Source organism: Cygnus atratus, chromosome 11, assembly GCF_013377495.2.
Source record: "Cygnus atratus isolate AKBS03 ecotype Queensland, Australia chromosome 11, CAtr_DNAZoo_HiC_assembly, whole genome shotgun sequence".
NCBI lineage: Eukaryota > Metazoa > Chordata > Aves > Anseriformes > Anatidae > Cygnus > Cygnus atratus.
The window spans coordinates 10,958,108-10,984,682 of NC_066372.1; the positions used below are offsets into that span (position 1 = coordinate 10,958,108).

At 47.0% G+C, this 26,575-nt stretch overlaps 2 protein-coding genes across 2 annotated transcripts in view; both read right to left on the bottom strand.

Annotated features, from left to right (window-relative positions):
* Positions 1 to 25,032, bottom strand: part of ZNF592 (zinc finger protein 592) — a 41,966-nt gene extending 16,934 nt beyond the window's left edge. The window contains exons 1-4 of the mRNA XM_035566737.1: positions 24,932 to 25,032; positions 23,894 to 24,005; positions 17,568 to 19,906; positions 1,832 to 2,010 (exon numbers count right to left, since the gene is read on the bottom strand). Of these exons, the coding sequence (XP_035422630.1) occupies positions 1,832 to 2,010; positions 17,568 to 19,898 (2,510 nt within the window). The 5' untranslated portion in view covers positions 19,899 to 19,906; positions 23,894 to 24,005; positions 24,932 to 25,032. The remainder of the gene's footprint in view (positions 1 to 1,831; positions 2,011 to 17,567; positions 19,907 to 23,893; positions 24,006 to 24,931) is intronic.
* SEC11A (SEC11 homolog A, signal peptidase complex subunit) overlaps positions 1 to 26,575 on the bottom strand; it is a 145,637-nt gene that overhangs the window by 25,908 nt on the left and 93,154 nt on the right. The window lies entirely within an intron of this gene.

A 26,575-nucleotide genomic window follows, 5' to 3' on the forward strand; every position in this document is an offset into this window, starting at 1 on the left:
TGCAGTTCTGCAAGTAACAAAAACAAAAAGAAAAAACAAAAGTCCCTACGTGACCGTACGACAGATGCCACGGATTATCTAGATATCGTTCTACAACTTGAATTTATTTCTTCTGTTTTCAACAATGGCAATGACATCAACCCCACAGCAGAGACAGGAAGGGTAACAAGGATGGCACAGCCAGACGTTCATCTACTTAGTGGATTCAATTTTCAGAGGTGAACTTCAGAAGACACAAATTGGAGAAGTTAAAGAAATTTAACTTCTAGAGAAATCGGTTAAACCTCAAACACCGTAAGTACCATTCTTGAGCTCTGTCTTGTTTTGGATCTTCATTACTGTCCCTAGCACAGAAAGCAGATATTTGCTTATGACATCTGTAGATGGATGGAAGCTGGCATTGCTCTCAAGCATTAAGGAGGCATCATAAAGATATTACCGCATACATCTGGAATGAATAATGTTTAAAAAAAATGCAAGGTCACTTAAGAATCAGGAGCAACCTCTGCTGTTGGTTGCTGTTGACTGTGAGCCCGTTAACTGGAAACAGAAGAGAAAGGACTAGCACTGGATCCTTGCTAAAAGAGCAAGCTCAGGCCAGAGTAACCCTGTGACCCATTACTGACCTGGGCATTTCCAGAGATGGGGATGCTACACAAGTGGCTCAGCACAATGAAGCTATGCCTGAATTTGGGATTCTCAAGTGCCAGTGAAGTACGAACAACTACATTAAAACCACAGCTAGTCTTCTGACATCTACTCCCATTCACATTTTTCCATCTCAGGGAAAAGTTTGTTTGTTTGTTTTTTCCAGCATTCTTCCTTCCCCCTTCTCACAAATTAATTCATTTGTCAAAAAGCCTCAGTATCAGAGCCATTTAATTTGCAATGGAATTAATTCTTCATTGTGGGCTGTGCACCCTCAGATCAGATCCCACATAAAAAAAAAAAACTATCTGTTTATAATTAAATTCAGAATCAGCTGGATATGTCTCTTGTCTTCATGGTCGAAAGAAAACGCCCTTGAAAACTTAAGTGTGATTTTAGAAGAAGCCACACAGTGGAAGCTTCCTGAATTTGTAATTTAAAAGAACAGCTCCGAGAGCAGAAATTGCCCTACGCACTCTACATTTCATAGTATTTAACAGTAATCGGAGAAAAAACAGGACTTTAAGGAATCTTGAAAGGTCACCTAGTCCATCGTTCATCTCCTGAGCAAATCATCTGCATCTCAGCATGAGCCATATTGCAGCTGAGGTGATCTATACATACAGAGCAGGAAAGGCTTGTAGGGAAAAGTAATGTCTTTTATTAAAGCAATCAATTTGGCTGGAAAAAAGACAGCACGAGCACACACACACACCACCTTGGGAGCCTTCCTCCATTTCTCTCAGCTCATGAGAAGCATTTGCAGAGTTCTAGGGACATACAGCAAAATAATCTGTGCCTCTCCTGTGAAGGCACACATCCCTCAGTCCATTATAACTGACATATATATAAGTTCTACCCTTAAAGAGATTTAGAGGATTAAGTTTTGCAATCTTTTTGCTGTAAATATCAATCCTGAGAGGACCGCCTGCAACTTGAAGTTAATATAAGCATCTTTCAACTTAAAGCTGCCTCAAAATCATTTCTGTGCTCAGAAACCTCCCCTTAAATTCTTTTAGTCATTTCCCGTTCCAAATGTGTTTCGCCCCATAGAGAACCACGTGGTCCTGTGACACATCCCCTTTTGTTTCTGCCACAAGCAAGACACATTTCCAAAGACCTAAATCCAACTTCCCCCTCCCTCTTGCCGCCCCGGTGCAGACCTTCTGGAGCTTGCACAAACCTGAATCCGACTTTGCGGGAGTAATGCAGGCAGTTCTCTTTGACGTGAGTCTGGAAATAGGCAGAGCGGCAGACGGCCCCGCACTCCGGGCAGCAGTACGGGGACTTGTGAGCGTGGATCCTCTGGTGAGCGCAGTAGCTGCACTGGTTGGGCAGCATCATCTGGCACACTTGGCAAGTCTGATGGAAGAAAGGTTATGTTACGTTATTTATTTATTCTCTATTTGCTTTCCCTCCCCCTAATTCATCCTAGAAATCTTTCAGGTTTAGGGGAAGCTCCAGCACGTTCCCCTACCTACCTGGCATTAGCTCTACGACACACTTTGGCCTGCCTTTGTCATCTTTTTCCACAACAAACCTAACAACTTTCCTAATTAGCCATTTCAAGTGTGTGTATCCATTCTAAAACCACACCCTCTATGATTTATTTTCCTTTTTTCTTCTATAAAAAGAAAACAAAAACTTTCAGCTCTTAGCTCTGAAAACCCACGCAGTCACTGCCCTCATTTCAGCATTACGACATTTGAGAAGGAAAGCACTTTCCTCAACATGCCCACGTCCTGCACCAAAATCACCAAAAACGCAGACAACCTCCCCTATACACTGGCTCAGAATGCTTACCACTGAACGCAGCGCAGTGCTGACGTGCCTTCCCTACCAAAACCACATTTAGGTCTCCTGCAAAATTTCTTCTAACTGGACCAAATCTGAACTTTTAAAGAACACGAGCCACGTGTGCTATGACATCCTTATAGGTGCTTCTTGATAACCTTGTATTGGAAATGATGCAAAGACGCTTTTTCTCCCTGTTTCTGTGCCTCTTATGAAATCCAATTTTTTCTTCCCGCTGTTAGAAGGGCCACACTTAATAGCAATACAGATCTGCAGAACAAGCATCATTTACATGATACATAAAGTTCAGTACCATAACAGTATGTACATATGAACAGCCATAATAGATACCTACCTTCCGATCTGAGCCCTCTAGGAGCTTAAACTCTCTTCTGTCATTAATAAACACATGCAAAATTATTCCTCTGCTCCTAACTCCAGCTTAAGAATGAGCTACAGCAAGCAGCTAATTATGGATTATCGAATTGGATAATTTAACTGCATCATTTCTTCCACTCCAGTTAAAGAAGGCTCTGAAGAAGGGAGTATGTCTTCGTGGCCAAGTGAAGCTTTTAATGTAGCATGTGCACACACAGGTGGACCAGCCTAAGTCCTTCAGACTTCACTGCTGGAAACCAGGGTAGAAACCTGGGAGAGAATCCCCTAAATCTGACAAAAAGTAAAATAAAACCAAATGCCGCGAGGGTCAACTATGTTTTCTACACCGTTGCTACTTCATGGAACATCTCTGATGCTCCAGTACATAGTGCCTATTAGGGAATTGTCAAAAGTACTGCAGGTATCAGAAAACATCATTTATAATAAAATGCAAAGCTACAACAAATCCAAAAAGGATTTTTATTTTTTTTTTTGGAGGGGGAGGGGGGAATAAAAAATTAGGCCCTCGAGGAAGGAGGAAACTTCAGAAATTGCCAAACTATCCAAAAGACATGATTTGAGATGTTACAAAATAAATTTAAAGCAGAAAAGATTTTCATAGGAAAGAGAAGAACGGCTGGAAGGAACTATATCGTAGAATCCCCATGCAGACACCCAAACCTAAACCACATTCAAGGGTATTTTAGCCCTTCCCAAAATGCCCTAATTTCAGCAAGGAACAACAGCACTACTCAGCCATGGTCTGAACCCATTAAATATAAATGGCAATGGGAAAATGGGAAATTAAAATACCCCCAGGACTTCTAGGCAAGGAATATTTTAACTTCTGAGCTCAACTTTAAATTCTCCAAAGCGCTCTCAAATCACCAAAGAAGAGCTACAAGTAGAAACTGATGTTCAGGGCAGTCTCAGCTTTCTTTATTGTCTTTTACAGAATTTTTTCTAACCGGGTTTCGATTTGCAGTGGGAAATGCCACTTTTTGGTGCTGTTAGAAGAGGACTCTTCAACTTTGATCCCACCTAGTATTTAAAGCAGACTCAGCACAAACACAAGTAGAAAGCACCTTTGCCCTCATGTTGTAGTGAGAAATACCTTCTCCACAAATCCAAAAAACTGCCTTGTCAAGGCTGATTAAATTTTGATTTTAAGGCAGCAAAGAGACAGTTCGGGGCTCACCTCTTGCATCCCAACATGCCCTATCTTGCACCCCTAAAGGCTCCCTCGGCCCCTGGGCAACCAACACACAGAAAAACCTGAATCTTCACTGCCTAGAGTGCTTGTGCTTGATCTGAAACGTGCCCCAATCACCCTTCTGCCTGCAGCATTTAATGGGCTTTGTATCGGGCAGTGCTGCCTGGGGATGCGCAGGCTACACCCAGAAGCAGGGAGCTTCCCATCTACGTGAAAGGCTGTCAACAACCCAAAATATGCTGACATAGGATAGAAATGTTTGGGGGCCAGCTAGCAAGAGGCATCAACGCTAATGGTTATCTTCTTCAGACCCTGCAAGAGCAGGAAGGCTGCCAGAGAGTGCACATGCATGATAGGGGAATAAAAAGCAAGAGTCTGGTGAGGATAAGGAGAAATGAATTTATTGCGTCTACGAATGCCGTGGCAGAAGCTGGAAGGATTCCCACACTGACACCATGCTGCGGAGTGGGGACAAAACAAAAAAACAACAAGCCTCCGAGTTCAGATTGTCTCATGGAAGAGACGAGAATTTACGGAGCAAACAGACAAAATGAAGAGCAATGAGTCACGGACAAATTAGTAATAATAATGAAAACTGTCATCTTTAACCAGCACTACTTGTACTGTACTTGGGAAAAGTCAACACAGCTTCTCCCTCCCTGCTTCATCCAAGTTCTCCAAAGGACTCCAAAACCACAAGGGTAAGGAAGACGTGACCTCCAGATGGGTCAATCTACCTGGATTTCCAAAGAGAGTTTTGCAACGCCCTTCTCCAAAGGCTTTCAAGGGAACTAGCTGCTAGGGAATAAACGAAGAGGACTTATGCATGGATAAATCACTGGTCAGAAGACAGAAACAAACAGCTCTTTCATGGAGGAAGGGCTCTAGGAAAGGTCTGCTGGAATTTGGGCTCTTCAAAATACTCACAAAATATCTGGGAAAGGGAACAAACAGTAAAATGGCAAAGAACGCTGATGATATGCTGGTTAACTCAGAGTATTACAAATAACAACTGGCCACAAAAAAACTGCAAAAAGACCACACGGGACTGAGTATCCAGGTAAGCACATGGCAGGTTACATTTGGCTATCGAATCAAAGTGAGGTACATGGGAAAAAGCAGTCTTAGCTTTACACACGTAGTGACAGCCTGCAAGCTGAGCATTGCCACTACAGGAAGGAGACGCTTCTGAGAAAACATCAGCACAGTGTTCTGCAGCAATCAGAAAAAAAATTATGTCAGGATTGAATAAAAAAAGCAAAAAACAGCATGGGATGAGACAGAAAACATCTCCCCCCTGTACATAGTTCCCACAGTTCACTTCTGTATGAATCGGGGTCACCTCCTTCACTCCAAGATATACAGCGGAGCTGAAAAAGGTTCAGTGGAGGAAAATAAAACCAGTAACTAACACCTTTAAGCTTATTCTCATCCTTTCCTTAAGGCCTGCAAAAGACTTGAGGCCAGAAATCCTGCCATTCAGCTGCCCAGAGGCAGTGCAGGAGCACGTACCCATCTGTTTCAGACCAGGAGCGGCCGCATTTCTCAGGAGCAAAGGGGCAGCCCCGTTTCAGCTCCCCACATCCCAAAGGCTTTATCTTGGAGCCCAAGTGGCGTTTTCTTTTCAAACGCTTCTGCTTTGTACGAGAAATTTTAACTTGGTTCCAGATGTCACATTTTTATCTCTCCCCTAGTTTTCCATGACTTTTCAAAGAAGTCTGGCAGCAATTTGAGACATTCATTAGTCAGTTATTTCTAAAGCGTGTTACCAGGATATGATTTTGAGTTGTGTAATGTCTGCGTTGCTCATATACTCCCATAACCTACACTTTAATCAAGAGTTATTTATTACAAGTTTTATTTAATTCTGGTTCGCCTGCCACACAGCATTCGGGCTTTTCTTTCAGAAGTCACAATCACACACACACAGAAAAATGCTCAGAAGCTCACACACTTCAGAATACTTAATTTTATTCCCATTTCTATTTATTAACATCTTCAGAAGGGAAAAAAAAAACACCAAATACTCAATGAAGTAGAGTTACGGTTAAAAAAAGCATACTAGATCAACTCTTTCAGAGTGCTAACTGCAATCCTGAAGCCAGAAAGGTATTTGTGAATCAGGAAATTTGAAGATAAAGCCCAGTTTTGCTGTGGGAAGTGCCTGCATAGAGACAGCGTCATTGACCCTTCTGCTTCATTAAAACAATTGACTAAATGACTCTGCCTCACATTTGATCCATTTACAAGCATGTTTTCTTCTAGCCCAGCTGTGCACAGCACACCGGATCAGAAAGTCAGAGCAATCTCCCTTTTCACACACAGGCATCACCGCAAAATCCCGGCGGGCAATTTTCCCGATGGTTACAGGCTTTGTCTGTAACCAGCCAGGGCACGATCCCATTAACGCCCCACTGGAGGCTGAACCTGGGGCACTAAACCCTTCGCTTTCACTACTCCTGACACAAACCGAAAGGGAACCAGCTTCAGTGCAAGCAAAGACACTTCACATTGGGTTCAGACCCTCTTTGCTGCTATAGAAAGTTAAGGGATGCCGACAAAATTCACATCTATTTAATGAGAAGCCCCCAGACTCCTTGACGTGACCATTGTGTAGCTTCAGCTGAAAACAAGGGGTCATGCTGACTGCAAGGCATGGAACCTAGGCTACAAAAGAGGAAAAATTTCATAAGGCTAACAACCTCTACGTTACAAAAAAAATCATTAAGGACTCAGAATGAAACAGTTAGAGGGGAAGAGAACTGATATTTTTGGAACACAAGTGTTTTAAAGAGCACTTGTCCTTTACATATTCATACCAAAAATCCCCCACCAGAGGTGCCCCAAAGCCCCAGTCCTTCCCAAATCCAGCCTTTCAATAGCTTTTATTTTTTCTGCTTTAGCAGAACTGAAGGGACAACCAATACTTCTGGCAGCCAAGGGACCACAGGCAGTTTGAGCAGCGCAATGTAGATTAGCAGGATGTTTCTGCTATAAGAAAAAAAAAATAGAAGGGAATTACCACTTAGAGTTAACCGTTAACTTTGCATTAGCTTTCACTTACTGCCTCCCTGGGCTGAATGCCAGCAACCTGCATCCTTCAGCACGGCTGTGTGGTGCTGTGTGGCACGCTGGCTCCGGCAGCCTGCAGCTCCAGCCCTCACCTCCAGCTCCACACCTCCCGCCTCCTGCGGGCACAGCTTTCTGCCAGCCCACCCTGCAGTCAACGTCTCTGAGCAAACCAGATGCCTGGAGGGTGATTTTTCACTTGGATGGTTTCAAGTTTATAATGTTGCTACACAAAATTTTACCTATGCGAGCAGAAGTGGCCAGCAGAGAATTTCTTCTGCAGTCTTTGTGATAGCTAAGCTGTATCCTTCCCCCAGGCTTTCTTTAAATGAACAGGTATCATTTCATTAGCACGTTCAACTTAAAGATCTGAAAAGCTACAAGAGAAACCTAAGTTATTAATTAAAAGAAAAATCTGGAACCGAACTGATATCCTAAGACCAATGCATTCAAGTTTTGGTGAAGGAACATGCAAGTCCAGCCCTAACATGGACATTTTTAACCTAATTAACTCCATACTCTCAGGGAGTACAAAGATACTTCTGTTTCCTTGGTTATAGCTGCCTGTTTTAACGTGTCAGCCTAGAGGGCCAATGCCGCCACGGGAACCTGCCTGGCCGTCAGCCTAAAGGACTTAATTACAATTCAATGCGGAACTTTTCCCTCTATCCCCTCTTCTGCTCGCTCTGGCTCACTCCCCCTCTCCACCGCACGTCTGCTCTTCTTCGTTGCATCCCACCTCCTCCCCTGTTCACTCTCATCAGTGCTCCTGCACCTCATCCACCGCCCAATGCTCCCAAACCCAGCGTCCTTCTCACACCCCCACCAAGACTTACCCCTCCACACACACACCCATAAACATTCCCAAGACACCAGGGTGGTTAAGCCCCAGTCATCTAAGGCATTCAAGTAAAAACTGATTCCCTGGAAGTTAAGGCTCTTCAATAACCACAAAATGTTTTTGCATTTGCAGAAAAATGTGTAGATCTAGGAATTGACAGCTGTAGGAGACAGTGGAATTTCAATGAAAATGAAGTTTCACACTAGTATCCCATGTATAGACAATGCTGCATCAAATAAACTTAATTCTGAACCTTCTCAGTCTGCAGAACTTTTCTCCTGATGTCAGCCATAATTTTAAGAATTTCAGTTTCCACATCTTTTCTTCTGAGCCACCAACCAACCACTCTGCCTCTCGCACTGCGACTCGAAACCTGAACTCCCAGTTACTAAAATAATCCCTTACTGGATGACACTGGGCTTTCACATCCCCACTTTCAAGTCACCAGTACGTCCCCGAAGACTACATGGCACTTTTCCTTCTCCTTTCTTATGACAGTAACGTTAAAGCCCTCTGCTTGCCCTCCACCCTGCAGGGCAGATTTCCACCCATCCATCGGTTGATGCCCATCTGGCCTCTCAGCTCTGCTTCTTTCTTCTCACCCTGCATTTCCTTGTGCTGTGTGTCCTATCAAAGACAGAAGGATAGCAGTTCACGCACCATTTTTGCTGTGATCTTCACCACTTTGCTTTTTCACTGACTCCCTTCCTACTTCACCAGCCAAATATTCGCTAATCCCAACTACAAGATCCCAGCCCTTGCCACAGAAGGAAGGTACGTGGGATCACCTCCCTCCACCTGCAGTGCTTTGCCTGACACAGCCCAGGACACCATTTTACTCCTTGGGCACGTTGCTGGTTCACGGTCACCTTGGTGTTCCTCAGGACCCCCTCCAGGCCTTCTCTGCTGGGCTGCTTCCCAGCTGGGTGCCCCAGCACGTCCTGGGGCTGGGTTTTGGTGGTGCTCCCCAGGGCAGGACTTTGCACTTCTCCTTGGTGAACCTCATCGGGTTCCTGCCAGCCCATGTCTCCAGCCTGCCCAGGTCCCTCTGGATGTCAGCATGACCCTCTGGTGTACCAGCCACTCCTCCCAGTTTGGTTGCACCTGCAAAGGTGGTTAGGGTACAATGTACCCCATCACCCAGACCATTAATGAAGCTGTTCAACAGGCCTGGACCCAGCACTGACCCTTGCACACTGCTAGTAACTGGCCTCCAACTAGACTTTGTACTTGCACACCACCCCTCCAGGCCTGGCTACGCAACCAGCTTTCAGCCCACCGCACTGTTTGCTCATTCAGCCCATACTTCACAGCTTTTCTAGGAGGTTCCTGAAGAGGACAGCAACAACAGCTGCACCAAAGTCAAGCTGGACAGCATACACTGCTCCCCCCTCATCTACTATGAGGGAAGGCCATCCGCTTGGCCAAGCACGAGCCAGCAGCGCACCCTTGCCGGGAAGGCGGCAAGCAGCAGTCTGGGCTGGAGGCAGGGGACGGATCCTGCCCTGCTCAGCTCTGGGGAGGCCATGCCGGGAGCGCTGGGTCCCGTGCTGGGCTCCTCAACACAAGGGAGACCTGGACAGACTGGAGAGAGTCCAACAAAGGGCCATGGAGATGACAAAGGGACTGAGCACCTCTCCTGTGAGGAGAGGCTGGGACTGCTCGGCCTGGAGAAGCGGGGATCAAGGGGAGCTTAGCCATGTCTGTACCTAGCTGAAGGAAGGGTGTAAAGAGGACTGAGGCAGGCTCTTCTCAGTGGTGCCCAGTGCCAGGACAAGAGGCACGGGGTGCAAACTGGAACACAGAAGCTTACGTCTGAACATCAGGAATGCTTTTTTACTGTGTGGGTGACAGAGCACTGGCACGGGCTGCCCAGAGAGGTTGTGGTCTCCCTCCCTGGAGATCTTCAAAAAGCCATCTGGACGTGGTCCTGGGCAACTTGTTCCAGGTGTCCCTGCTTGAGCAGGGGTTGGAGCAGATAGACCCTGAGGTGCCTCCAACCCAAACAATTTTGTGACTCTTTCAAGCAGATCCTAACGAGGCCTAAGTCTGCTCCCCTGAAGTCCAGATTTGTAAGCTGCTTCTTCACACTCTCCCTGCCCTCAGAATCCTGAGCTCCACAATCTCATGGACACCGCAGCCAAGGCTGCTTTTGACCTTCACACTTCCAACAAGCCCCTCATTGTCAGTGAATATGAGATGCAGCAGAGCAATGGCACCCCTTTCACTTGGGTCAGGAGGTTGTCACTGATGCTGTCCACGGGTCTCCTGGACTGCTTATGCCCTCCAGCGCTGCAGATGTTAGGTGGCTGCAGTCCCCCAGGAGGACCCGGTCCTGTGAGCGCGAGGCTGCTACCAGCTGCCTGTACCGGGCCTTGTCTGCCTGTTCTTCCCATACAGTCAACCTGTAGCAGATATCCATTACCATGTCATCCTTACTCATCTTCTCTTTCATCCTAAGCCATAAGCTCTCAGTTACCCATCACCAGGAAGAGCTCCAGGTGTTCCAGCTGCTCTCTCACACAAAGGAGAGCTCTTTCCCTTCACAGCCTCTTCTTCCCACAGCACCTGTATCCCTCCGATGCAGCAATCCAGTCACGCAGGCCATCCTACCGTACCTCCATGATCCCCACGGGGTCACAGCCCTGCGACTGCACGCACACCTGCAATTCCTCGTGTATTCTCCCCGTGCTGCGTGCGTTGGTGCACAGGCACTTCAGAAGGACACCTCCTCCTCGCACCCTTCCCTGCACCAGCAGGATTTGAGACCACCCCCACCACCCGGCCCTTCTGCCCCCGGCGCTCTGCCAGCGTCACTGGTGCCCATATGGAGGAACAACGAGGGAGAAGGAGCCTTCCATCTTGGTGCCAGAAGCCATCAACTTCCAGCCTCACAGCTTCCACGCACCATCCTGCTGGGGACAGACTCTGCCTCCGATCCCCTCCTTGCTCTCATGCTGGTTCCCCTGCGTGCCCCTTCCTCCGTGCTGACCTCCGTCCCCTGGGGGCTGTGGGGCTGCCAGGGCTGGGAGACCAAACGAGGGTGGGATTCTCACCCTGTGTGACAGCAGCCCACACGCTGATTTAAGCGGACCATAGAGCTGCACCCTAACCTCCTTCCTCCCCAGCCTCTCCTCCTCCTCATCTCAACACACTGTTCTGGCCTCAGGCTCTGGCTCCTATCCTGCCACTCATCTCTTTGTCTGCGCTCCCAGCAATCCCTGCCTGCAGCTTCATTCCCTCAATGTGCTTTCACCATAACATCCTCCAACTCTTTGCTTCCATAAAATCCAGAGGGAAAACCTCCATATAAAAACAAAACAAACAAAATCAGCCTTTGCTGGTACCTAGGAACTGCATTAATCACAGTTGGTTTGGGAGAGGAAGAAAGTAGTACTTTACAGGGCCATGAGAATTTTTATTGATTTTCAATCTTCTTGTTTTCCAAATTAAAACATGAACATGCAGGGAAAAAAAAAAAAAAAAAAAGGAAAAAAAGCAGAGATATAGCTGCTTTCTTACTTGCTACTTTACTGCTGGGAGATTACCAGTGCAGCATGTGGTCCTACTAGCTTCTGGCAAGTTTTAGCCAATAAATTATAAAACACTGATTTAAGAGGGGGAAGGAAGAAGAAACAGAAAAGGCAGCCATAAAATTGCTTTTAAGTAACTCTAGTGTAGGTGGTGCATAAACAGGATACGTCATGTCTCACTGAAAAAATCTTATTGGACAAATAAAGAACAACAGAAGAAGAAAGAGGGGGGGAAGAACAAAAGCACAGAGGAAAATTCAGAGGTCCTTAGTTTACGTGTTGTATTTCAAGTCTTAGCTACCTCTGTGGATTTTGGATGGTAACATCAAAAAAGACAAAAAACAAAATAGGAAATATCTCTGGTTACTACTAGATGGACAATTATGCCCAAGAGGGTCAGAAAGTACTTTGAATTCTTGCACATTATGGTGCACTGTTCTGTCCTTGCCAAAAAAAACAAATAAGCTCTGTCTCAAAACCAGTTTGTATCCTTTGTTCGTTACTTCTGCGGGAAACCTTTTCCAGAATTCATTCCTCTTATGATGACAAACCATCTCCCAATTTTCCATGTAAATCTATCTGAGCCTGTTCTCGCATCAACGTTGCCTGTAGGTTTAAAAAGCTCCACTCTGTAAACATCATAGCGAATACAGAGCAGCCTCACACACTCTCACTTTGTGAGGAAAAGCAGACCTATAATGAAAGCATGAGGATCTGCATGGTTTTTGTTCATCTGGAATTTGAGCTCAGTTCCGAAAAGGCTACAAGAACTGTCTGATGCTGACAAACTACAGAGGGTGATCCCTGAGGGGCAACACTTCATTTTTGAAGATTTGATTTCTGGAAGAAAGTGCCACAACCCTCACCTTTAATATTCTGTCTTGTGTGGTACTGAAGGAGACCCATTGTAATGTTTCAGTTCTTTGCCAAGCTAAACTCATAAAGGTCTTTTAATTTCCCCTCATAACATCATCTTTCCATTTTCCCCAGTCGTTCAGTCTTCATTTATTCCAGTTTCTCCCTGATAAACGTGGAACAATACATGTTTCTCCTGGTAAGTAATCACAAGCAGCGACAGGGAGCATTAACAAGACCCTGGCTGGTACTGCAGGTTAACTCGAATCCCTTGCACAAATCGATTGTTCAGAGCCTTCCTGTGACCAAACACATATCCTGATTTTCAATTGCTTCTTCCGATTCCTATGCAGTCTTCATGACCACCTAGGTCCTCCTGTAAACATCCAGTTTTCCCCCCGATGACTTCTTACTCTGTTGGTTTCACAAATTTTACCAACACATTCAGCCTCCAAGGTCCTTAATACGACCATCAGCTAGGATGTTTGAGCTGGATAAAGCCACCCCTAGGGGAGTCCTACAGGCAACCTGTCCCAGCTGCAGTTCCCTCCTTTTTTACCTGATTCTGCTCCAACCTCTTAACTTTACTTCTTCAGTACAGCCGTTCCCCACACAGCACTCTTGTCAGCCATTTCACTGAACATCTGGACAATTAGGATCTACCTATTTCTCCAATCCAAAAATAAATTGTAGAACATGCATATCAGAGTAATTTGGCATAATCTAGCAACTATTTAATCAGACCTCCCCCTCCCAAAAGAAACAACTTGCTCTAGAACATAACACTGCCATAGTCGGACCAAACAGACCTGAAGTTACAAGAAACATCTGCTTCCACTTTTTGAACAACTGGACAAACATAATACCTGCATGCAGCACAGCATCCCGTGTGATCAAAATCCAACCTACCAGATATCCAAGTTTGCATACTGTTTTCTTCTTGTGCTTCTGCAACAGAGGAGGAGTAAATAAATCCTATCAAGTGACGATTGCAAAAATGGCCTCACAAGTCTCCAAAAAAAAAAAAAAACGTAAAAATAACTGAGATCCATTAATACGATCCACTTAAAGCACACATCCAGTAAGTCCTGTTCTTTCTATTTCTGAAATGGATTAACTCATAACTCGCAATCCTATATCCTCACTAAAAGCCAGAGAGCCCACCTTGGTATTTAGCTGCCTTCATCTTACGCATATTCCATATGAAACTAAGTCCAGTATGATTTCCCTGCTGTACTTTGAGTAACTGCAACCATGTAGCCACTGAAAGCCCAAAATGTAATATTACAGTCAAGCTCTCAATCATTTCTCTAAAGGTCTTTCCGCTCCACCTTCTCAATCCCAGCATCATCGCCTTCTCATCCTCATAGTTGCTCCCAATCTCCTCCTTTCCCCACTGTCCGGACCACATCCACGTTCCTCTTCCCTTCCCCAAAACAACCAGGATCCACCTATGTCATTCCCATTTTGGCCTCACCTAGGAAACTCATTTACCTGTTATCAGTCCCATTAATACGGACTTTACCCAAGGCCATTCAGAAAGATAAGACACGGTATTTTCCAAACCACTGGCAGGAACGAACAAACCATTTGCCTTACTTTCCTTTTGAACAGATACAAGAAACATGAAGATGTCTAAGTAATTCAAAAAGTCGCGGTAAGAAATTCCAATTAAAGTGAGAAGTCTTAAGTATCGATACAGGATAAGTTTTCTCATGGAGCGAAGCCAGCTTAAGCTGTGTCCGCTCTCCAATCCAATCATTCCTGCCTCTCGCTGCAGCTCACTTGTCCTTCGGTTATTTCACAGTAGCGTGGAATTGGGTGACTGGAAAGTATCATACTGAAAAAATTAGCCTTCTACTTCTTTTCTTGAACAGCCCTGCTGGATAAGACATCTTCCCTGCCTTCCAAACACGGTGACATTCTTGTTCCATACCAAGCTAGAAAGCTTTTTATTTTCTTGTTTCTCAGGTTATGCACACATTAGATGGGCATGTGTCATAGTTAATAATCCATATTTAATGTCATTTAACACAAGAGCTGTAAAGAACATCAATCAAAAAATCAACCCAGCTTACTTTCCATTTGTCAGGGCTCGCCATCCTTTAGTACAGACCTGGGAACAGCAAATATGCCACTGCCACCCTTTGTCTTCAGCCACTGACCTTTCCCAAGAATTCCCTTTCTTGGGATAATCTGGAACCAGGTACCTGAATAATCACTAATGATAACCTTTAGGCAGTAACACAATGGGGACCTGCTCTGCTACAACCAAAGTTAAAGGGATTTTTTTCTGTTTCTTGAAGCTCTTTAGAATATGTAAGCCAAGCCACAGCTTTACTTTGAAAATATCAAGATACTCAGTCCCAGAATTCAGACACAAGCTCTTCTCCACGCATCCTGAGGAAGGCACAGAGCAAGATACTGAAAAACACCAAAAAAATCCAAAATACTATAGTGCGATTTCTGCTAGCTTTAAGAAATGATGACAATGTTTCTCCATCCCAAAGACAGCTGTTTCTAAATCAACGTCTCAACGCACTGAGAAGAACGTCAGGGACAAAAGTAGTACACAAGAGTTTTTGCTCAAATGCTTAAAATTACAACAAATACTAGATAATTAGTCTCTTGAGACATGGGGATGTGGTTCATGTCTGAGGTTGTCCACAACTGTTTATACCACCTCTGCATGTTGGCATTGTCCCGCAACAGGAGCACGCTCCAGATCAAGCACGAGCACACAACTATGTGCTGAATTCACTGGAGCATACAATATGGAAATTATGTCAGATTTAGGCTTCCACATTACCTGCAAGAGGGCAGAAAATATCTCAGGAGTATTTTGTGGCTGCTTCTACCACCTAAGAAAGTGTTTGTGAAACTAGTTGTTAGGTCATCTCCTGCTCCTACCAACGTTCCTCTTCTTTTTCTGATCTATGTAAGAGTAGCAACCTCAAATAAATGCAGAGCTGGTGGTATCCCTGCCCAAGGGGGCTGGAATTAGATGACCTCTAGGGTCCCTTCCAACCCAAACCACTCCATGAAATGTAAAACCTTCAGCTCCTTCCTGCCCCAAGCACACCATGTCGGCACCTTTTCGCCGTGATGACTCAGAGAAGCTGAGTGTGCCACCCACCTCCTGCATGGACCCCCTCCAAGACTAATTCCACTAACGCTTTCAGCTCTCAGTCCAGTGACACAAAATACCTTGGGGACTGCTACAAGGCAGAGGGACGTCTTCCATGAGCTACTACTAAATCTGGACACAAACAGTAACGGGCATACAGGCCCAAGTCCTTTTTTCCTTTAGAAACAGTCTTGCTGAAACGGATGTTCTGTTGGATAGGTTGGTTTAGGTTGGATATTAGGAGAAATGTCTTTACTGAAAGGGCTGCGCAGCTCTGGAACAGGCTGCCCAGGGAAGTGGCTGAGTGACCGACCACCCATTGAGGTCTTCAAGAAACACGTAGACGTAGAACTTCACCGCATGGGTTATTGGTGGACTTGTCAGTACTAGGCTCAAGGTTGGACTTGGTGATCTCACAGACCTTTTCCAACCTGAATGATTCTGTGATTCTGGGAAGGGCACAGAGCACCAGGGGGTAACGGGGAGCGATGACAGGAGATGCGCTGAAAAGGGACTCTCAACACAACACTGCAGAGAGGATGAATGCACCCCTTCGAGTATAAGCAGGGGAAGACCAAATAGGGAGGAGAGGGCTTTGCAAGCTCTCATGTCCCCTCTTTTTCTAGTTTTTCAACAGTTATATTCAGAAAAGCACTTCAAAAAAAAGATCTCACATCTAACAAACCTAACTCAAAGTGAGAGGCATAAACTTTTCTTGGTTAAGTTATGGAATAAATTATTTGATTACAGTCTAAAAATACTATCAGACATTTGTTCTCTCTTTAAGGAGCTCTTGAATTGATAATCCCACAACAAGAATAGGAAATACATTTTTAATGCCACTGATTAACATTTTAGCTCACTTAGGAGCACTCACTGTATCCCCTCACCTGAAGGCTTTTCATTCCAGACTGCTGACATTTCCTAGAAATGTATTATAGTTCAAAAGCAAGTTATGGTGTTGATAAGAGTACAGTGCTTACTGGTCTGCCTCAGGTAAGAAATGTGATTATGTGGCCACGTCAATCCCTTCTGGCCTTGCTATTTTTCATGACAAAACCATTCAGCCATAATCTATTTTTTGCTGCTGATGAATTTAAGAGAAAAATAACAAAGCATCGAAACGGGGCCACTGTATGCCCATGCTAGTAACCTCAATGTTCCTGGTAGACATTTAACAAGCAAAGGGAGGCTCTGGAGCATGCAGACACCGCAATGGCCATGGCAGAAAACGGTGGTCAAACCCCAAAAGGTCACTTGGTGGCATGGTGTCCTCATTCACAGAACTCATGGAGGAGAGCACTGGGAGTGGAGCTGGCAGCCAGATGCATGTGGAAAGCTTTCATTTCACGCAAAGAAACAAGCAAAAAGGATTCCTCCTCCTGTTCAATTTCAGGGTGGTTTATACTTAAGTGGGATTGACCATCTCCTCTAAAATTAAAAACAAACAGCAACCACAACAAAAAACCCTACACACACACACACACACACCAAAGTGTATCGTCGTGGTATGTAATGAAGAGCATCCCCTTCCTACTCATCAGTAGAGGCTGCTAGCCTCTCAGCTAGTTCCATCCCAATATACGCTTTACCAGTCTAAAAGTAAAAAAAAAAAAAAAAAAAAAAAAAAAAAAAAAAAAACAGCACCAAAAGTTCAAAGTATAAAGCAAAGATTTTGGCACATATTCTAGGAAAGGTAAAATTAAGCTCTGTCAGATTTCCTGTACCCAAGCCTAGAGCACAAAAGCCTGTTCAAGGCACTGCTCAGCACTTGATGTGCTTGCTGGTGATCTCTGATCTCCAACACCATCTTTCTTTGATGCTCAAAGATCTCCATAGTTTCCCTCCAGCTCTTTTCTTGTCAACCCCATAATTAAAGACACTACCCACTTTTTACTGGCAAAGGGTAAAAAGAAGGTAAGCAAGCAATGCTAAGACATCTCTTCGGATGCACACATCTGGGCCCACACATATCCCAAACGCTCCCTGCAAGCACTTTTTTTTTCTTAAACAAAACAACTCATTTGCCACTATGACACCTACTTTTTTCCTAGAGGACAGCGTCTTTAAACTCAGATTTAACTAATAACATTAAAAATGATGACTTACCAGTCTCTCACTATCTTCTGAGGTTCTCTGGTAATGAGCCGCTAAAGCAACGTAATCCTGCGCCTGCTTGTTACATTCTAAACACTTAAGTCCTTGACGGATTAGTCGCAATGGGTCCGTGTACAGAGGCAAAGCGGGCTGAGTGTTAGTAGAAATTCCTACCCCGTTTCCTGAAGTAGCATTGGGTTTACGTGAAGGAGAGGGCAAGTGCAAAGTCTGAGGAGCCACAGATGCTGAAGAGCTTGTAGAAGGTGAAAACATTTGGTCTAAGGAAATTGGTTTCATCAACAGCTGAGAACACTGCATGATAAATCCTTTGCTCTTATGATCTCTTGCATGTTTAAGCAAGCTACACTTATTAAAAAAAAGTAGCATAGTTGAACACTGAGTGCACATGACTTCAATGTGAACGCTTCGCCTACTATAGTGTTGAGTCAGGCTTTTCTCTAAGGCAAATGAATCCCCACATTCCAGGCAACAGTACCCAGAGGCAGGTAAATTAATACTGGTGTCAGGTGGAGGGCTAAGGTTTGGAGTATATATTGGCACCGGATTGGCACTGTGCAGTACTTTGTTAAATGCCTCCACAATGACAGGAGCAGCTTTCTTTACTTGATGCACCAGCGGCACAGACATTTGAGTCACCTGAGGCTGATTCCGCCTCTGCGCCGATGACTTCGCCGTAACAGAAGCAGCAACACTGTGCGGAACTAAATTGAGATTTGCCAAGTGCACAGCTTTGGGAAGAAGGCTGGAGGTGGTCACGTTGGATGGCTGCACCACGATACTCTGCTGCTGTCTCTTGCTCAGCTGCTGCCCAGTGATACCTACTTTTATGGCACCGCCGCTGCAGTTTGGCAGTGGAGATAAAGACACGGCAGATGTGCTGTTTCCAGCAAGATCTGTTTTCATACTATCTGTGTAAGGACTCGCTATGTTTGACAGCTGGATAGCCAAAGCAGCCCCATTTTTGGTTGAGTTCTTACTAGCCTCACTTTCCATAACTGCACTAGTGTCAGGGGAAGGGAAGGATTTAATAAACTCTTCAGCGGATGAGGTTTCTGCAGGTGACTCTTCTAACGATTTACCCAGCTCATCGTTTTCTGGCAAAATTCTAGTTACAGTTCTTTTGATTTCACCAGAGGATGTCTTGATAGTCTTTATTCTAACTTTGGGAATAGCTGGCGGAGAGCCGGCTGCCATGGAAGGCGAGCCTTTCCCACTGCTGTCACTGCACACGCTTCGAGGACTCTCGGGCTGCTTGCTGGCCTTCCTCACCACCTCTAAGGGGCTTCGCGGACTCTTTGGCGACTTGGGCATTTTTGGACTTCCCTTTGTCCCATCTTTAAAAGGACCAGGTTCCTTTGTAAGATTCGGCTGATCGCCTTTTGGAATACAGGCAACCTTTTTGGCCTGAAGAGCTACTAACGCAGCCACGCAGGATGACAACTTTGAATGAGTTGGCTTTAACCTCTGGCGAGGTGGTACTGACGAAGACATGTTCAGATCGGGCACAGACCCTTTATCTTCTCCTAAATTATTGTGAGGGAGATCTCCAAACACCAAGCCTTCTCCAAGAAAGCTATTAGTATCTACCAAGTCCTTGCTTGACTCCACAAACCTCTCTGCTGCTTTGTCTTGGTCTCTCCTGCTCACTTCCAGCCTACTATCTGGCTGGAAGTGGATCTCCATCTTTTGATCCTTTTTACAGTATTGATCAAACATGCTTAATTCAGGCTCTGGTACCTTCCTAAAATGATCTAGTACTGAAGCTCCTGTTGGTATATACATGGAAGGTGGTGGAAAATACGGAGTTTGGGCATGTTTCAGTTTATCACCAATACTGTTCTCTTTGAATGCATCCTCTGGTTCAGGGCTGGAAATCGGGCTAAACTGACTAAACGTTGGCAAAGGCTCTGATTTGGACTGGTCCAATTTTTCAGAGTAACTTCTTGAGCTATCACCATTAATAAAAGTCGACTCAAACTTCCCATAATTATGCACTAAAGCATGAGCCTCTGATGGCAGATCAGACCCACGAAACCCGTTGTGTAGCAGACCAGTCCCCAGGTGATTTCCCTCCTTTTCTGCTTCAAAGGACTCCTGGCGACTTGTGTTCTTCACTATTACACTCACAACAGGAGCATCAGAGGGAGGCAAAGAGTGGGACAAGGACACATTTTCATCTATACAGATTCCCGATGACTTCAGGTGATTCTCGTTCTCCTCCCCAGCTGACGGGATGGTCTCCTTGGCATCAAGGCTTGTTGGATCAGGGATGTCAAAAGCAGCCAAGAGGTCATCAAAGTCTGGGGTTTTCATGTCCCCCATGATGAAAGCTACAATTAAAAGCAAAATACGTTGTCAGTTGTTATGGAATAATTGCCAGAGGTGACTTAGAAATTAAACTTATATTCACATTTTAAAGAAAAGGTACAGCATTGAAGAAGCCTCCAGGGCAGAGTGTAGCTGCACTCCATAGAAGTTCCCCAGGCCTCCAACTTTAGATGTTGACCACACCAGAGGAACCTGGTGTGGTGACTCTAAGAGGAAATGTACAGAGGGTGGAGTGGAGTGGAGACGCCGCAGCCAGGCTCTGTGATAAGATGGGAACTTGAAGGTACATCAGAACCGATAAGCTGCATATTTGCTACCCTGGGCCAACAGCCTGCCATGTTTTTGACAAAATGCTGTCCTTTTGATAAACTTTGTCCATTACAATACCAAAACACACCCCCATCCCAAAAGCTACCTGCCTCCAAGGTGTAACCACGCCTCCCTGGGTTATGCCGAGTACCTCCCTGGGAAACTTAGAAATCTCTGCAGAGTCACTTTATATCTTTTCATGCGTTTGTAGCCAGGCAGTGTTACTCATACTCTCGGTATTTGCACGTGCTTTGCAGACAGTGAATTTATCACCAGAAATCCAAAGAACCTGTGCGTCTGTTGCTTTAATAAATTGCACTACTTGTTAATCTAGCCATGGTAGTTCTCACTGAACATGACCAAACTCTTCAAGCGTGGCCGTGGTAGCTCATGGAACACGACTAGATTAAGGGTGTATTACGCTATTTGTGCATCTGTAATCGTGATGGTTCAGTGCTCTGAATGCGACCGGATTTATAACAACGAATTGAGCATCGCTCCCAATAAATTTAACCTTCAATGCAGTAGGTGTATTTCTCTCAAGGACAAACTTCGTAAGATGTTGATGCAAATGAGTCTTATGTGACAAAAAACACAACTACCCAAAACACTAACACAGCATGGTACAAAGGCTAGGAACACTCTGCTGCAGACACTTCAACTTCCATTTCAACTACTCCAAGATTGACTGTTTACACACAAAGATATTCACTCTGTGGGACCCACCTTTTTTTAAACACAGCTTGCTTGGCACAAAGGTATTCAGGCCAAGCAAGCTCTCTAGGGAGAGGAAAACCCACTCTGGCTCCTCCAGGCCCATCAATGACCAGTATTCGTTCAAACTGCGGCCACCAGGCAATTTTCACCACACCGAGGGGCTCCCACTAGCGTCAGTTCTCAGTTTGTGTCATCTTTACCCCTTCTGCCGTGCTGCTTTGGAGGGCAACATGGGGAAGGAACCTCTTCGACCTGAACTGCTCCTGGACAATCAGCGAAAGCTCAGTTCCCCTCCTGCTCAAGCCGCAGGGGCAGATGACAAATGACAGGAGCTGTTCATCTACAGTCCTGCAACACCATCTCTCCTCTCCAGGTTGTCTGCAGAGCTGCTCCTGGTGTTGCAAGCAAAGCAGTGGGAGATAGCATCCCCTTCACCTCTGGTCCAAACACAACCTTTTAAATGTCACCAAGCCCACGCGGAAGACGTTCTCTCAACCTGATACCTCACTGCTCCAAGAACAATTGTCATCATGAACTTCAACTGAAAAGATTCAGGAGTACATTACTGCCTTTTTTTTTTTTTTTTTTGAGAGCTAATAATCTGAAGAATTGAGTCCTCCTTCAAGGAGGAAAAGCTAGAGGTAAACAGGTAGGCCAAGAGAAATAGGCCTGAAAACTGAGATGACTCTCTACCCTACGCAGGGCAATTTAAATAATACAAGTCTTCAGTAAATATTTCAGTACAGCAGCTCAAAGCACTGTAAACCAAGCGGGGGTTATTTGAAACAGGGGGCAATCCTTAATTAGGTAATGATGCCACCAGGCCAAAACTGCCCAAAGACAAAGTAAAGGATCGCATCCGGATCATAACAAGAAGTGACGTTCCCAGCCAGTTCTCTTCACAAGCCCTCCAGAAGGGAGCGAGGCTTAGACACTAGCCACAGAGACCTACGACAGCAATAATAAAGCTCTGATGAGATGCATGATGAAAACTGACAGCACAGAATTGCTTGAACATTTATGCTCACTACTGTACGGAATACTGGGTTTGCCCCCACATTTAACCAAAACGTTGGTGAAACAGACAGACTTCCCAAGCATTTAATGAGCCATCATCTTAACACATTTCATTTGAAAGCCACATTTACACAACCTGATGTATGAGGGGAGGAAAAGGCCCAAAGAGCACCAAGTAAGCTTGCAGAGCACCAGTTCCTGCTTGGCAAGGAGCACCCACAGGCAAAGTCAGTCCCGCCACACTCACTTGACTTGGGCTGCATCCGCACTGCCAAAGCCAGCAGCGAGAGAGACGGAAGGAGTGGCAAGAGCCCAAAAGAAGGAGGAAGAGCTGAAAGCAGAGGTGCAGGCAGGGAGGAGTAAGCACCCTGGGACGAGGGAGAGAAAGTAGCTGTTTGACACCTCCCCCAACAGACTGGGAGCTGCTAATTGAAGGCTGTTTTCATTATTTGTGACCGGGTTAAAAAAGTTCATCAAACGCCACATTTAAAAGCAAACAAAACACAACTCTTCCTGCCAGACTGCTGGTACATTTCTATTTCTAGAGCTGGGCCAGGAGAAATCACCGCAGCACAGAACAACAGGGCATACTGGTCTTTGAGCGTTAGTTCAGTTGTGCCTACAGACAAGCCCCGGAGGTGTTGCTTTGGTTAATCTACTCCAACACACTTCTGTGGAAATTTACTTAGCTTAAAAGTGGCTCGCTGTGGTTTAGCTTAAACTTGTTCTCATTCTTAAATTAAACCACAAATATGAGTGTCCAGACAGGGCTCTGCAGTAATTTACAAGTCCCACCCCACAGCAAGGTAGGGCAACGGTGCTTTGAGTCAAGTCCCCAAAGCCCAGAGGATTACCCGTATGCTTCAAATCACCAGCACTTGATAATGAGTTTAGAAACATCACAGATTATCACAGTTGGCAAGGAGCGCAGACCTGAAACCTCCCTTTCCTTTGGGTGGGAAAACTTGTGCCAGTTGGGCAGGAGCTAGGCATCGTTCAGCTGCTGAGATTTCTGGCACACAAATCCCTACGCGAGGAAGACATTTTGTTCCATAACCTGGAACGCCCAAGTTTTATATACAGAGAAATCAGCTTGCCAATCACTCGACCCTTCTCTTCTCACCGCCAAACACCTATCCACATCTCTGGATGCATATTTTAAAACACAAGGCAAAATAAATCCAAGGTATCCGCAGCATTACAAAATAAGCTTTTCTTGGAAGAAACCCTGCATTTTCAGATTTCATGTACGTCTTCAGGCCTATAAAAGACCGGTTTATGCCCTTTGCTATTATGAGAAGAGGCCTCTATTCAAGCATTTCTACACAAAACTGCATCTTAAACTTGTCAAAGCTACAATTCCTTAAGAAAAGCAAAGTTGGACGCAAATTCTAGAGACGACCACATATGCATCTTGCCAATGGAAGAGACTTTAAGTGACATAAATTTAAAACTCTGATTAAACACCACTTATTTCTGCTCTTAGACAACAAACGGGACAAGTATATTGAAGAAATTCTGCCCAAACTTTCCATGAACTGGCTTGTGAGGAAAGCAGAAAATAAGGACTTCCATCCTTACTCCATCCTTCCATTGCTAAAGACTTGCCTTAGAAACAAAGCTCAGAAGCCAAGTTTCTCTCTCTACTTGCCTATAAAAGACATGGAGGTTGAGACTTGCAAAGCAGCGGGTTAGATCAGTAACATACGGAGAGAACAAGGACTCACAGAGTAAAATACATGTATTTCACTTTGCAAAGCCAACCGCAGAACAGCATGTTTCTCCAGGAGGCAGGGAACCTAGATGTCTCCATGCCATCCCCAAAATCCATGAACTTGCTGCACGCGCTATGGCAAAGCCTAGGGCCTTCTGCTCTGGCTTAAGCTTCCCAACTCTGCAGAGGTACCTCAGTACTGGCATCTCCCACACACGCGTTATATACAAACCTTTCAGCAGCAGCGTTATTCCTGCGGACTTTGGGAGATCCGCAGCGGCTCCTCTGCAGACTTCAAACCAGCGTGTAACATGCTGCTCAAGGAGGAAGTTCAAGATTGCCACCTAATATGAGTGAATGAAAATGCAATTACACGAGGCTAGGCGTCTTCAAACAATAAATATTCATAAATCCGCAAGACAACAGTTAGGTACAACGGAAAACATCCGCCACTGGCAGCTCCCAGTGCGACTCCGGGCCCAGAAAAAGCAGGCTTTTCCTGGAGGGGGTGCGGAGGCAGGCCGGGACTGCTCGCCAGGGGAAGGCTGGGATGTCAGGAGCAGGGAGCGGGGAAGCGTGGGGAGCACACGCCAGCTGGCAGCGGCGGAGGCAGCCCCAGCCTGCCGAGGAGCGCGGCCGGCCAGGGGCTGTCAGGAGGGAGCGCGTTTGAGGAGGCTGAAGCGCGGCAAACTCCGCCGGCCGGCCGAGGCTCCGGCCAGGGGCACCGACGCGCAGCCGGCACCGGGGGCAGCGCCTTCACGCGCACCCAACTTTGAGCAGCCCCGCGAGGGGACGCGGGGCCGAGGCCGCGGGGGGCAGCGGGGGGCAGCGCTCAGGCCCCGGCCCCGCCGCCCCCGGCAGCGCTCGCTCCCCGCGCGGCCCGCCCGACACAAAGGGCAGGCGGCGGCCGCCCGCCCGCCCGCCCGCCCGCTCGCCCCCGGCCCCGGCCGCCGCCGCCGCGCTGTCAGCCCCCGCCGCGGCCCAGCCCCGCGGCCCCGCACGTGGGCGAGCCCCGCCGAAGTTTGCTCGCCAGGGCCGGGCCGCGGAGGCCGGCCGGGAGCCTCCCGCCGCCGCCGCTCCCGGGGCGGGCGGAGCGGAGCGGAGCGGGGCGGCCCGGAGCGCCGAGAGCCCAGGGCTCCGGCTGCCGGCGGCGGGGCCGCCCGCCCTGCCCGCGGGGCGGCAGCAGCGGCGGCGGCGGCGGGAGGCACCCGCGGGGAGGGCGGAGGGCGAGCGGGAGGGGCGGGCCCCGGCGCGGCCGGGCGGCACTCACCCACGCAGGCGGCTCCTCCGCGGGCCACCGCCGCCGCCGGGGCCCCGCGCAGGCCTCACCCCGCACCGGGCACCAACGGCCGCAACATGGCGGCGGCGGCGGCGGGCGGGGCCGGGGGCGGGGCGGGGCCGGGACGGGGCACGGCGAGACCGCCCCCCCCAACCCCCCCCCTCCCGGCCCCGCGCCGCCGCCGCCGCCGGGGCCCCGCCGCCGCCGCCGCCCCCGCCCCGCCTGAGGCGCCGCGGCCGGGCCGGGCCTGCGGGGACGGGGCCTCGGCCGGGGAGGGACCCGCCTGGCACCGGGAGGCCCCGCTCCGTGCCCGGCTCCCAGGCAGCAGGCCCCGCTTCGAGGCGCTCCGTGCCTCCGTTGTTAACGTTCGCTCGCCAAAACCCGGCTTCTAGAACGGCAGGCTGCTCGTTAGCACCTAATTAATTCCTTATTTTTTTCCTTATTCTACCCCAAACCGACATTTACATAGTTTTATTTATGGTTCTTGTTAGGTTAGTGGGTCTAGACTTCACATCCTCCCACTTGCTTTTCACAAATGCGAGTACAGGGGTGGGTTTTTCCCCTGATCCTATGGAGCTTGCATAAGTCGTTAGGATTTATGGACTACTGATTTTAATTGCTCAGTGACTTCCTTAACTGCTAACACTTTTGGGTACTCGTTATTAAATCCTACAGTTAAAAAAAAAAAAAAAAGTTTATTGTAATGGCTTGTGCTCAATGTTTTCTGCAGTTACAGATAGATTTGGAAGCACCAGTTAGCCCACACCTGGAGCGCTGGGTCCGGTGCTGGGCTCCTCACCAGAAGAGAGCAACAGGCGTACTTCACAGAATCACAGAATCATCTAGGCTGGAAGAGACCTCCAAGGTCACCCAGTCCAACCTCTCACCTAACACTAACAAGTCCTCCACTAAACCACGTCACTAAGCTCTACATCTAAACGTCTTTTAAAGACCTCCAGGGATGGTGACTCAACCACTTCCCTGGGCAGCCCATTCCAATGCCTAACAACCCTTTCGGTAAAGAAGTTCTTCCTAATATCCAACCTTCAGAGAGTCCAAGGAAGGACATGGGGAAGCTGAAGGGCCTGGAGCATCTCCGCTGTGAGGAGAGGCTGAGAGAGCTGGGGCTGCTCGGCCTGGAGAAGAGGAGGCTCAGGGGGCGCTCACCAATGTCCGTAACCACCCATGGGCAGGGTGCAGAGAGGTTGGAGCCAGGCGCTTGTCAGCGGTGCCAGTCCCAGGAGCAGAGGCACTGGGCACAAGCTGGAGCTCGGAAGGCTCCATCTGAACATCAGGAAGCACTCCTGTGCTGTGCAGGTGATGGAGCACTGGCACAGGCTGCCCAGAGAGCCTGTGGGGTCTCCATCCATGGGGATCTTCAAAAGCCGCCTGGACGTGGTCCTGGGCATGCTCTTGAGTCACACAGCTTGAGCAGGGAGATTCAACCAGATGACTTCCAGACTTGCCTCCAACCTCAACAAGTCTGAATCTGTGAAGCATTTTGTGTTAAGGTGTGACTGTGCCATTCTCCTTCTGTTGTAAAGAAAAGCCAGAAATAATTATTGTGTTTGTCTTCCTTGTGACATGACAACCTTACCATCTATATCGCGTACTGCATGTACAGTACTGTTCACA